The 14,317-nt window shown below is 45.4% G+C and overlaps 1 protein-coding gene across 1 annotated transcript; it reads right to left on the bottom strand.

Annotated features, from left to right (window-relative positions):
• Window positions 1-9,699: 9,699 nt before the first annotated feature.
• PtA15_9A485 (uncharacterized protein) lies at window positions 9,700-11,829 on the bottom strand (the record flags this gene model as incomplete). The annotated part of the gene is made up of 5 exons (XM_053172698.1): window positions 9,700-9,896; window positions 9,966-10,703; window positions 10,784-11,135; window positions 11,221-11,308; window positions 11,405-11,829. The coding sequence occupies 5 exons, from the start codon at window positions 11,827-11,829 to the stop codon at window positions 9,700-9,702; spliced, it is 1,800 nt and encodes a 599-aa protein (XP_053023913.1).
• Between the last annotated feature and the right edge of the window lie 2,488 nt (window positions 11,830-14,317).

Raw genomic sequence — 14,317 nt, 5'->3', positions numbered from 1 at the left:
ATCGCGGCCCGCTCGGCGGCCAACTGGAAAGCTCACTTCACCGCCGAGAATGTGAAGTTTCAAGCCCAGAACCCAGGGAATCCAAGGAAGTCCCTCCTCATTGACCTTGGAAACCTGGCCTTGAGTTCAAGCGATTGACCTGCGGCCACATCTCACAAAGACACCCCAAGCCAGAACTCCGCTCCCTCGGACGAAGTGGTTGCTGCTCAGAAGGCCGCGGGCACTCAGAAGGCCATGGCTGCTTGGAGGGCAGCTGCCGCCAGGGAAAAAATCAGCGCTGTCAAGTGAAAGGTACCGACGCGCAGATCTTCATGTCGAGTTTCATGATCTCTTTGCTGTTCCCCCCTTCCCCTGTCCTTGATCTTATCTGCTTGTGGTTCCCCATTGCCCTCCCTCTTGGCTTATTTTCTCTCCTCTCTCCTTCCCTGATTTCGACCTCTTAATGTATCATGTGTTGCCTTGTTTTTTTTCAGGCCTTTGGGGCCTTTTTTTCAAGGCATTGCAATTTTACATATAATAGGCGGAATGTGTACTTTTACAATACCTCTTTTGCAATTTTATTCAAATTGCAAAAAAGAAGCTGCAATTTGATTTTTTGGGGCTTGGATATGTACTTTTACCATGGCCATTTTTACAATGGCCAGTGGTGGTAAGAATTAATTTGTAATTGTGTACAATAAATACCTCTGTGGCCTATTTTGCAATTCCATTTTTGCAAGGGGTTTTTTTGAGGCCCCTGATTTCCAGGGTTAAATTGCAAATTTAATTTATTTTTGCCTGGTATGCAATTTTACAATTTCATGGTTTTACAATGTACACACATTGTAAAAAGGAAATTGTAAAAATCAACAGCCCCCTATTTTATAGCAATAGCACAAAAAAATTTGCTCCGCTACATGGAGTTCCAATTTATCATAGCGGGACTGTCGCTACGCTACCGCTGATAGTAGCAAAAATCCCGCTCCGCTTTTGCTATGCGGTTGTAGGAATAGCGGGACATCACTACACTACGCTATAATGCCGCTTTTTGTAGTGTAGCGTAGCTGTTGCGTTGTTGCCTCTGTTATACAACCAATTGTCAACAATGGGCCAATACGCTACGGGCCAATATCCGTTAGTGTATCCGTGGTTATTAGGCGAGACAATTGGGGTATTTTTATCCCCAATTATAGCCCAATACATTAACAGTTAGTGTATCCAAAGTTTCTCATTGAAGATCTTGGGTATTGTTATCCAGAATACACTCAAAATACACTAACAGGTAGTGTATTTCTTTTGGATAACCAACATTTCCCTGAAAGTTAGTGTATCAGAGTTAGGATAACAATCTTCTGCACTACAGTATCTGTTATTTCATGGTTTTTAGCCTCTAGAAAATGATTCTCAAAACATCATGTCCCAGATTTAGTTTTTTTTAACACAAAACTAACTTTACTACCAAAAATATCAATACACTGAAAGTAATTTTATCATTAATTGCAGAGATAAACTGACAGTTATTGTATTTGTTATCAGGAATAACAAAAGATAACAATCATGAAACTAGGATTTGGTTATTGTTAACCTGGCATATTTCAGCTACACTAATAATACAATAACAGCCAAAAAGAATAACATCAAAAAGATGTATTGTTATTGCAATAAAATCAAGGATAACAGTATTATTTGTGTAGTGCAGTGGAAAAAACTAACAATACACTACACTAACAATACAGTTGGTGTATCAGCCCACCATTGCAATTTTGGCTTGGCTAATTTTGATCAGCAGCAGTTGAGGGACCGTTACATTGATAACCTCCATTTCATTTTGATGCTCAACAGCAAACCTCAGTTGAGACAGACCTTAAACTTGTACAGGGAAAATAAATTCAAATAACGCTGTGTTGAGTATTTGAAAGTCTCTCTGGTCAGTCCATTTCCTTACTCTTTCCACATTTGTCAAGAGAGGAATGATAATCTGAATCAATAAATAAGCTGCTGTACCACACTGATTTGTATCTGGCCAAGCAGACGCAGTGGTTAGTGACAATGATTCAGGAAAGGGCAATTGGACAATACTTTTGCTTGTTCTCATCAGTGCAGCTCTCAAAAGCGTCTGAGGTTTTTGGATGTCCAATTTGTGAACTTGAGCAGTGTCTTGCTCTCCTGGTCATCTTCTTGCTAAACTCAAACTTGTCAATGCCATCCTACACACTCATCAACCCACTCCCCACTCCCAACTCCTTGCTGATATCACCTCATCTGCTATAAAGATTCAGCATGAATCGTTGACCACACTCTTTTGTCTTAAGATTTTTAGCGCTGACCTCTTTGTCTGTGATTTCAATTAACCTAACATCCCCCTCTCCTCTTCCTCTGAACCTGTTGATCGCGCAACATAAAATCCACGTGGAATGATCTCAAGAGTCAGACAGATCGGAAGATTCTCTCCAGCTTTCTGAATTGTATCCAATAGGTAAATCTGTGACAATCCCAAGTTATCTTGATTGTTTTGAATTCCAGATATTATGTACACCAGGGGAGATATGTTCCCACTCCCCAGGGAGTGCCAGAGCTGAATTTTATGTGAGTTTTGGTAGGATGTGAGCCTGATGTGGATTAGTAACTCATCCCCAAAATAGTAAATTGGATGGAGAAGTTAGTGAAAAGTCAGTCACAATTGATTTGGAAGTCAACACAATGTTGTGTAGAATTATTTTGTTTTCTATGTAAAACTGTAGGAAGAAATATGATGAAATGATATTTCACCAAAGTCCAATCATCAATTGCTCCTGTCTACTGATTTTTAAGTATAGCAAAGCAAAATTCCCATTCTCAAAAGTAATTCTTCCAAAAAAATGGGTTTCTTGTAATTCACATTATATGCCCTGATGTACAAAATTAAACTAAAAGTCAACTTGGTATTATTGGCTTTAGATTTTTGGAATGTGGTAATGTTGCAGTCATTGAAATTGAAACCCATTTTCTTGGAAATGTGGGAATTAATTTGAATTTGGCTGATAAAAATGACAACAAACTGTTTTAATAGGGTGAAAGTCTGAGTTAAGTCAAGGTTGGATTGCGGTGCCAATTCACTTTGGCCATATATCCTGTCCTCCTCACGAAAATGATCTAGTGAATTTTGTATTTTTTTGCTTTTCAAAATTCTCATGTGCACATGCAAGTTAACCTTTTTTCACTTTGCTAATAGTCACCCTGATGTACGCGCGTACATTGAGGTGGAAATATCACAGGATGGGCCTTTCACAGCCACATGAAAAGTAACAAATTTGTTTTGAGACACCAATTGTCCCCCTGATGTACGCGAGTACATGAGGGGGAAAAAATCACAGGCTGGGCCTTTCACATCTCCATGGAAAGGACACACTGGTCATGGAGCCAAGAAAGGACTATATTCTGGATGAGTTCTGGATGAATTATAGATGAGTTCTGGATGATTTTTTGGCAAGTTATGGTTTATTTCAGGATGATTTCCAACTGATTTCGACGCTGACTTCCAGTCTTGTTCATACCTATTCACTATTGCTTTACCAAAGGCCTCCAGCACAGTTATGGAAAAAAATTACGGTAAGGCACTCCCTGGGGAGTGGGAACATATCTCCCCTGGTGTTACCAATTTGATTTCCAGATATTATGTATACATATGGCCTCCTATTGAAATTAAGCAACAAATGTTTCGTTATTCTTTGGTTTGTGAGTCATATATCCAGCAAGGTTTGACTCCAGTGATCTTCTTAAAACAGGGAAAAGCAATTGGTTTTTTTTTTTTCAAAATAGTTGTTGGCTCAGATTTATCTGTATGTTGTTCATCAATATACATATGAAAAATAATCAATTTCAGATCTGCCCTGAGATTCAAATATAGCTGTGTTGACCCTTGCATGAGCCTTCAAATTAATAGAATGTGTCACAGGTCTACATATCAGACTGTCTGCTAAGTATTCCCACCTTACATGTCTTTTTGGTCCACCCATAGATTGTGAGCCTGTGTCTCTTATGTGACAGCAGGACACAAGAAAAAATGGGGGGAATAGTTTTGATTTCTTGGGATAAAGAAATACAAACTGAGAGAGAGAGAAAAAGAGAGAGAAAGAGATAAGATCAGACCTAGACTTTGAGTCTTTAATAATTGATCTGGGCTATTCTCAACCTGGAAAAGTTGGATGCCAGCTGTGCAAGGCCAAGAGAGTGCAACTAGGGATGGCAATTGGGCGGGCCCAAACCCGGCCGGGTTTGGGCTGGGCGTGGGCCGGCATTTTGGGGAATATTCAAAAGTTGACCCGGCCCACCAGACCCGCAGCAGAAATAGGGTGGTTCCATGTAGCCCAACAGGCGCCCCCCATATCCCCACCCACCGGGATCCCCCAGAGCAGATATTGTATATACTAGCAAGTCAGTCCAATTGGCCGGATATCTGACTTCGTGCGACCTCCAACAACCACGGAGACTCCAACTATGGCGCAGCAAACCTCTCAGAACAAGGACAACATTGAGGTTCCTCCTAGTACCAACCTGGAAAGAAATGAAGAAATACCTGAGCCTTGGATGATCCCAACTACCTTGGTCGCTTCTGAATTGGCATTCTCTACGCGTGGGCGGGTCCTTGATGACTATTGAATGCGCCTGAAAGAGGAATCAGTTGAGGCTTTAATCTGCACTCAAGACTGGATCAAGGCCAGGAAGCTAGCTGCAAAGCGAGTTGCGGCAAAGTAACTCAACTCCCTATATTTTCTTTTTATCAATTCCTTTGTATATTACTGTGATGCATATAGTGTAGAAACCACTGCATCAACCCTTCCCCCTACCAAAATACAAGATTTTTTTATTATATAATTTCTGGCTGGGGCCCGTCGGCAGCCCACAGGCGGCCCACGGGCGACCTGACTCAAAAACAGGCTTGGGTTGGGCAGCCATTTCAGTAAAAATGACCCGGCCCAACCCACCCACTAATATTGCGGCCCGGCTTGGGTCTACCCGCGGGCGGCCCAAACCCGCCCAATTGCCATCCATAAGTGCAACAGCCTCCACTCACAACAAGGAAACATTGGTGGGATTCAGAATTAGGGTTACTACTCTGCTCTGGTTTTATAGGACTTAACCAGAGATAAACTTTTGATCTTTGAAGATTGAAAGAGTTGGAAGAAATCGGTGAAGCAGAGTCTGGAGCAACAGAGTTTCCTCTGAGATAAACAAGGCCAGTGAAAGAGGGTACTTACTGTCAAGATACTGTGGTGATACTGGGAGTGAAGTGGCCTCTGTTTTGGTGATCCTGGGTGTCTCTGGGGTGTGGTTCTGGTGTGCTGAAGTCTGTGTATCCTCCTCAGGCAAGGGGGATCCTGACTTCAAAAACTTTTACAGTTTGTTTATGTAATTACATATTTACATGTGGATTGGCGCGCCTGGTAGCGCTTACACGTCACAACTGCGCATGCGCGTCACAACTCAAGAACTCAGGGAAGGAGTAGAGTTACAAAGAAATGGTAAGTTGTAAGTTGGGTTGAAATTGCATGGGGAGAAATATGAATTCAAAACAGGGATATCTCTTAAGATGGAAAAGATATGAGGCAATTCATATGTAAAATGTAGAAAAGGCAGACTTTAGGTCAGCTACACTGAGTCTAAGGCTGACATAGACAGTCCCAAATGTAGGTGATGTCTGGTCACTGACAGTAAATCCAGCTGCTGACTATGATGTCCTTGCCCTATGATGACACAATGGAGGACCTTTGAAACCTTCCCAGATGGATGTGGCCATGAGCTGTATAGTTCAGCTCTCATCTGCTGGAGGAGGTCAATGGAGAAAGGAGACAATCTTCTGGGAGTATTCATTGATTGGAGTTGAGTGAATAATGTGTGAATATTCCTTCCTTTCTGGGAAAAGGCTTCACTAATTTGTAAGTCTAAACTCCTCCTGCTCATCAGACATGGGCCTAGCCCAGGCCCAGGTCCAAGCCCATGGGCCAGGCCCAGTGCCAATGGTTAGGGTTAGGGTTATAAGCTACCAACTTAATCATGTGTAAATCTATGCTAAACCATCCTTATCCTATGAGTGAGAACCCAGCTTGCCTTTGATGTGAGGTCAGGCTATCTCCAGGGCCGCCTGAAAGGGCTCAATTGAACCTGGAATCACAATAAAGTTCCCCAGAGAACCAGTAAAAATACTTGAAACTTCCCAGAATATAAGTCACATTCATGTTCTCCTCCCAGACACTCAGCAAGGGTGATGGGAGCATCAAAAATAACTTTTCCACAAGCAGCTGCTGACCTTTCCAGGATGGGTGTTCTCTACCCCAAGGAATCAAGCCCAGAGGCCAGCTATCCTGCTGTCAATGGGTGATGACCTACACCAAGCTCCAACAAACACTCCAGCTCTTCATTTCTTCTTATTTATGGTATCCATTTATGATGCCCCACCAATCCTTTCTCTCCCTGCATTATTTGTCCCCACTCAGTTCTATTCCTCCTTTGTACATCTTGTGCTGCAAAACAATTTTTTAATCTCCCTGTCACTTTTTGTTACAAACACCTTACACCACAAATATTCTTACTCTTGTTTTTTGTCTGTATGTGTGTAATGTGTATATTAGACTTCCATTGAAATTTTAACTTTAGTTTTGCTGTGTCAATGGGCACACCATTTTAGGTTCTATCAATGATGCTAGCCTGTATGAAGTGTGTATCCTACAAACTAGAAGGATCCTGGTCAAGTTCATAGAGACCTGTGCCAGATTCAGATCTGGGCCAGAAATTTCCACATTTCAGCTGGAATCTGGAACCCCTCATCTGGTTGGGCTGGCAGGACCTCCTGATGGCACCAGAAAGTCTTCCACTGTGTTTGTTGCCCACACATCACTAGGGACAGTCTTCTGGACTTTCTCCCATCTCAAACATCCTCAGTTATTTACAAATAAATTTCCCTTTTGACAAGAATTCTGCAGTGATTCTGGGCGCTCAGCTGGAGTGTGGTTCTTTATAAGGTACAGGGAGTTTTTTCAAGTTTGGATCTTATCTGCAAGGGCAGGCTGATGTGAAGCCCCCACGCACCGCGAGCTCCACAAGAAATACATGTCACACCTTAGAGCATCAGCATTGGTGGCTAGGTTAGTATGGACTAACTAGCTCGGATTGTCCTTGGAATAAGCTAATCCAATTGGCCGACTGCATGGGTGGGGATTAGCAGGTCTGAGGTGGTCAGAGGTTATGTGTTTAGGTGCCTGTATGTTATGTGTTTGGCACCTAAACACATAGAGTTAATGCTTTCAAGCATGATGCATATGCATGTTGTGTTTAGTCCGAGGATTAGTGGGGTCTACATCTAGACCCCACTAGCTCCAAACGGAGCTCCGGGTCAAGTTGATCCCAAGTTGATTTGAGCCAATGCTGATATGGGGGTGGACTAAAGAGCATCCACATCCGTTGCTAAGTTAGTCTGGACTAACTAGCTCGGATTATGGTCGGACTAAGCTAATCCAAGTGGCCGACCGCATCGGCGTAGATTGGGATGTCAGCCACAGAGTACATGTCACAGTACCTTACACGTACCAAGTACCTGCAATTGTTCACATTACTTATAGTACATTCCTTTACACCTTTATTACATATCTATATCATTAGATACAAGCTTATGAATGTACTCTTATTATACATCACATTACAGATAACCATAGTTAAATACAGTTACCATAATGTACTGTTGTTATAAGAGTTAAGTTACGTGCAAAAAGTAAGATTACAATACATTGTAATATTACTGTACACGTGAAATACCCCAAGACAGGTATCACTTATTTATCCCCTGTTACGCCTCAGTCCCTATTTACATAACATATCAGTTATGATATAAATAAATAAACAATACATGATGTAATCCAATTCAAAGGGCACTGAATGGAATCAATGATTGGTTATGATCAGCTAGTGTGCACTGCTACTGATCTAGGATCAGTACTGATCATTACACTGCCTTGATTATTTCCAATGTTGATCCTCATGAGGATCTGCTTCCCTTGAGCGCTTCCAGTTCCCCCCTAGTCCTGAAGCGCCTCCAAGCGCCTCATGTTCCCTCCTGCTCTTTCCCCTCTATATAAACACGCCCCCCAGGACTGTTTATCCCTCAGAATATTATTACAGCAAAGTTTAACCCATACTATAGTTAAACAGTGCTTTCATTCTCACCCATCTTTCAATTCAGGAATAACATCAACTCTTGATTACCCTTACCTTTCTGTAGGTAAAACCACGAACCCAAGTTGATTTATTCCTTGGATGCCTATTAACACCCTGTGTTGATCTGGATGCGCCTTAATTGAGCAAGCCTCTCAGTCAAGATTACTGATAGAGTGAAACCTTTTACAGGTCTTACCACGAACCCATTGGCCCATCCTTGGCACTTTACACTATCATCTTGCTAGTAACAACCCTATCAGACACAGTTAGTTACCTACAGGCTGACATGGGAGGTCCGAGGCTATCAGAGATTATGTGATTAGGTGCCTGTATGGTATGTGTTTGGCACCTAAACACATAGAGTTCATGCCATTGAGCATGATGCATATTCATTTTATAGGTTAGTCCAAGGACTAGTGGGGGCTAGATTTATACCCCACTAGCTCCAAACCAAGCTCCGGGTCAAGTTGATCCCCGGTTGATCCAACCCGATTCGGTTGCAGGGTTGAACTAAGTGCCCTAATCCGGGCTAACTTAGTGCCAAATGCGGATGCTCTTATGTAAGCAGCAGGACTCATCATCCCTGTTGCCCTGGGCCTTCCTAGCTCGGCAGAAGAAGACTGGACCTTTTATATTCTTCTCTGAGCTAGGTGAGCATTTCCTTTCCCCTTATTCTCCTTTTCCCTTTTCCCCAGCTCCCTCCTGAATTGTATATACTGAGAAGAAGACTGGACCTTTTATATTCTTCTCCAAGCTAGCTATTGAAATACAGCCCCGAGTACTAGAAATTGCACTCCTCAAGCCCACTCAAGACTGTCCCCAGTGAAGAGATCTTTGATCTCTTACAGCTGAAGGATGTGGCCAAAGATTTACTGGAGATTTAGCTGAGGTTTTGCAGCAGCAAAGCCGCCTTGGCCTCTAGTACCTTGTAAAAATCAATAACAATGGCACCCAGGTTTGAAATTACAAGGTGTTGTGTGGAAAGCGGGACGGCGTCTTCGCTCCCCCGAGGAGGGAATTAGCTAAGTTAGCTTTGCTCCCCCAAGGAGGGAATTAGCTAAGTTAGCCAAACACCACACATATTTTCCACTTGCTGGTCATCAAGTGAAAACTACAATAATCAATGTCAAGTTATGTGCAACCACTTTACAGACCAGACATGACAGAGTCCCTTATTTACATACATGAACTAGGAGGCAAAGCTGCCCATTAACTCTATTATAAGTAAATATAAGTAAATGCAAGTGACAAGGAGAACAATAACAAAACCTAGGATATACAATAAGCCATACAATCAACATCTTTACATACAAGATATACACCCCATCCATCGTTACCTCTCAACATTTAAGTTTATAGCAACAATTGCCCGAAGACAGTGGGTTTCAGTTTTTTGAAAGAATTACAACAGTGGATATAGCGGCCGGAACAACTTTCTGATGTCTACCAATAAAAATAAGACCATTGTCATCTGATGACTGTTCTCGAACGCGCCAAGAGGGAGAGAGAGGTCTGTAGCAGGAGAGGGGGAGGTCAGGAAGGCCGGGAATGGTCGATGCCGATTTCAACCCACTCGTGGGCCTCGATGTCTTCAACAGATAGGTCGGCTTCATTTGAGGGATTGATGGCCAGACTCTGGTCTTGGCCAGGCAGGGGAAGGCCGTCGAGTAGGAGGATGTCATCGAGCTTTCCGACGGCCTTGAGATGGTCATAGAAGTGGGTGAACAACGCTGAGGGGACGATGTCAAAAGGACTCAATCAGCGGCGAGCAGAGGGCTCATGCAGAGATAGGGACAGACCGTTGGTCCAGCCGAAACCGGTCTCGTTGGTCGGATAGCCGAACTTGAGTTCGACAGACTGGTTGCGTTTTACGCCGTCATACTTCTCCCACAGTTGGCCCGAGGAGCGCCAAGTCTTGAGGACCATGGACGCGAAGTTGGCAGCGAGTCTGTCAGCCGGGATGTCGAAGCCGTACTTGCGGAGGCCGTCGACGGCGAAGAGTTGGAGAGGGGCCCAGACGTAGGGCTTGTCCCACTGGTCACCCACGACGGTCGCCGAGGTCGACAGGCCGCCCGGAATCTCGAGAGCCGCTACGCCCTTCTCGGCCACCCTTCTCGCCTGCTCGGGGTCTGCCAGGCCCGTCCACAGCGGCAGGAAGGTCGTCCCGAAAACATACTCCCTGCGGGCCTGCTTGACAAAATCGTAATCGAAGAACAGCCCCTGCGTCTCGTCCCAGTTGTATCTCTGCACCAACGCCCGCCTCTTGGTCGCCCGACTTTTCCACTCCGATCTGCGCAGACTCAGCCCTGCCTCACTCATCCGTTTCCAGGGCTCTAGCTTCTCGTACAGCTCGCCAATCTCCTTCTCCATCAGATACAGTAATGAGTTCAGGCACACCGGGTTGAAGTCTAGGATCTTCGAGTTGAACGGCCCGAACCGACTCGAGGTGTCGAACCCTGACTCCCGCATCGCTCGGTCGTTATCCATGAACTTGGCCGTCAATTCATCGGTCTCGTAGTTGTAATACTTGGATATATCTGATTTTCAATAATGATTTTGGGGGAGGTGATCTTGTCAGTTGGTGTGCAGCAATGTTGTACGAGGACGTAGGACTGACCATAGTCCGGGATCCCCTTATGGTAGTGTTCTCTGAAGAAGCTCTTGACACGGTGATGAGCGGACGATCCATCTCTGGGGTCGGTTTCATGAATGATTTCAGGGGGAGCGCTTCCGGGAGGCCCGAAGTCGAAGAACCGACTGAGGCCGGTGGCGGAAGTGAGATGGGAGCCGGAGGTCCAGTAGAGGTGGTACTTCTCAGCGGCGGCAAGGGCCTTACGGAGCCAGGCTTGCCGGACGCTCGGGGCAACCGTCGGCAGGACGAGCTTGATCAGTGGCGTCAGGAACGGCAGCTGTGAGCGGGTCAGATAGTAGGTCCGGTTCCCGTTCAGAATCGTCCCATAGTGCTCGATCTACACCTCACCCCCACAGACACATCTCGGTCAGCTCACTCCATTTTGTTTCCTGGCAAGGCCTCCAGGAAAAGTATAGACTCACCTGGTAGATGTAGTTGTCGAGCATGTTCCGCGCCAGTCGCACATGGTTATCCCTCAGCAATCCGAGCGCAATAAAGAAGGAATCCCAGCTGGAAAGAAAAAAAGGAGTGGAGTGAGTCATCATGCAGAAAGTCTCTGAGAGAGATGATTTTAGTTGGACATTGACACCAAAGCTTTCTACTGACGCATACATCTCCTGAAATCGGCCACCGGGGACGACGTAAGGGTAAGGGAGATAAAGAGTTCCATGGTCAGCGAGATTCGGGAAGAACCTTTTGGGAGGCAGTTCGCGGATATCGAGGTTATCGAGTTCGCCGGAGGGGTTTTCATGTCCGAGTCTGGTCCGGATGGCGGCGAGACTCTCGGCCGAGCCGGGCAGGGTATGCACGTATAGCTTGCGCTTGTCGCCCTTTGGGAGCGGCAGTTTGGGGTCCTCGAGCAGGTCGCCGAGCGAGGAGTTCGAGCGCACCAGGGAGGACCATCGTAGCGAGATCTCGAGCACTAGCTTCTCTAGCTCGTCCCTCCCCGCTCGTCGATGCTCGGATTGCGTCGTCTGGATCCCGAGATGGTTTGTAGGGTCCGCCGCCGGTTGAATCGCCGGGAAGCGCATCGAGGTCGGCTCGTTTTCTTCGTCTTGACGCTCGAAATGGCTCGAGATATTCGGTTTCCGGTTCGGGATGAGGATGAGTATGTGTAAGTTGTGGATAAGTGGGCAAGTTGAAAGGGACAGCGAAAGTCGCAAGTACTCAATGGCAGAGTTAAATACATAATTGGCATCTTGGATGGCTCAGGAGACACACAACAAACATCACACACACACCCAAGGAAGATGGATTGCCTAGTATGGAACCAAAAAAAAAACCTCCCCTCGTGGAACACTTCAATGTTGAACCACATGGACATATTCAGGGCACAATCAGCCTACATAATGACAAGCCAACCAAAGAAAGGCAAAAACTACCTAGGTCTTGGGTATGACAGTACTTGAAGCCTAGAGCATTCACATTGGTTGGGTTAAATCGACGGGTTTATATGGCGAGCTAACCCAACCAAGCCTGATTGGTCACCCACATTGGTGCCGGGTTAGCATCAGGTTGACAAACCAAAGGTTTGATTTCAGTTTAGTCACTAAATTTAGCAACTGCTAACCTGAAATAAAACCTCTGGTGGGTCAACAGGCCTGTTGGGTTTGTCAACCTGGAAGTTAACCTGGACAAATTTGTTTGACGCTAGTAGGTTTATGGTGTTCAAAATTGCATATGTCACGGTTTACATAAAATCATAAAGCTAATTTTGGCTGGGAGATGTCAGCATGCATAAAACTTAAGGGCCTGTACCATAGCCCGCGGATTCCAAGGATCTCGCCCGGGATTCACAACTTTCTGTGAAATCCGAGCGGCCCAGAATCCGGAGTACCATAGCGCTTATTTGTCAACCTCATAATCCGGGGAAAACAGACCATTTTCCTCAGTTTGGAAAAACGCCCCCCCCCCTATTTTTTTGCCTCGGATTCTGCACTCCCCTCCCTCACTCCCCCTTCCCCATCAAACACATTGTATGTACATACATATGTATATACACATAAGACCATCCACCAGATTCTTGATGGCCGGTTTGTTCCGGTCATCCAGAAGAGTCATCACCTGTCATCACTCCTCTTGATGGCCGGCTCGTTCCGGTCATCGAGAGATGTCCATCATCCCCTCAATGACCGGAACGGAGCGGTCATTGGGAGAACTAATCACTCCCCTTGATGGCTGGTTCGTTCCGGACATCAAGGGGAAGATGTATTGCTTTTGATGCCCGGAACGAGCCGGCCATTGAGAAGAGTAATTGCTCCCCTCAATGGCCGGTTCGTTCCGGTCATCGAGAAGAGTAATCACTCCCCTCAATGGCCGGCTTGTTCCGGTCATCAAGAAGAGAAATCACTCCCCTCAATGGCCGGCTTGTTCCGGTCATCAAAGGCATTACTTCATCCCCTCGATGACCGGAACAGAGCAGACATAGAGAGTTTGGGTCATCGAGACGAGTAATCAGTCCCCTCAATGGCCGGTTTATTCTGGCCATCAAGAGGAGCGAGTCATCAAGGGGAGCGAGTCATTGAGGGGAGCAAGTCATTGAGAGGAGTACATTATCCCCTCAATGACCAGTTTTTTCCAGACATCGAGAGGAGTACATCATCCCCTCGATGACCGGAACGGAACGGAATTGGAGAGGAGTAATCACTCTCTTTGATGACCAGGGAGTGACTTCCACGTTGACAAATCCGTGGTTCTGTGGTACGCCTTTTGGCACACCTTGGATTGTGGACTCAGGGAATCCTGGGGCAAATGGAATCCCAGCAGAACGTAATATTTGGGGGCGCGGAATCCGAGGTTCAAATCCCCGGAAAGCTATGGCACAGGCCCTTAAAGTGACATCTCCCAGCCAAAATTGCAGTTTATGATTTTACGTAAAAAAAGGGAGATGAAAAATTGACTCCCAGGAATTAATACAGCCTTTCCAAAAAAGCTTGGCTTTGTTGGAAGGAATTTCCACCCAAACTTTGTCTTGGATTTGCCAATAATCACTGGCAAGGTTGGACAATGTTTATTCATGCCCACCTCATTCTGATATGCAGGGTGCATATACAGCAGCCAGATGCCCTCAATCATCTCCTTCCTTTCATTTTTTCCTAATTCTGAGTTCAGAATCAAGCGATTTGGCTGATTTTACCCTGGATGGCACATTGATCCTGTTCGCAAGGTTGGATGGTGCTGGTCCTAGCGGCCGGCATGTTTTTTTTCTGCTACCAAACGGCTTGATTGGTGGGATCCTGCAAGCAACTGCGCTTGCAGGTCTGGATATCATGTGTCCAACCTTGATGTTGGATGCACATACATTGGCAAATCCTGAAGGAATTTCCAGCGGAAATTCCTTCCAAAGAAGCCAAGCTTTTTCGGAATGGCTGTAAATTGACTCCCAAAAGTTGTTTACGTCGTGCAGACCGTCTCTGGACATCCCCCCTGGGTCCTCGAGACCTCGCGCGGCCCCAAAAGCATTTTGGGAGTCAATTAATTAATTCCCCTCTCAAGGATGGGAGTTGATACATTAATTTA

Source organism: Puccinia triticina, chromosome 9A, assembly GCF_026914185.1.
Source record: "Puccinia triticina chromosome 9A, complete sequence".
Lineage (NCBI taxonomy): Eukaryota > Fungi > Basidiomycota > Pucciniomycetes > Pucciniales > Pucciniaceae > Puccinia > Puccinia triticina.
This window is presented reverse-complemented; position numbering and strand designations above follow the sequence as displayed.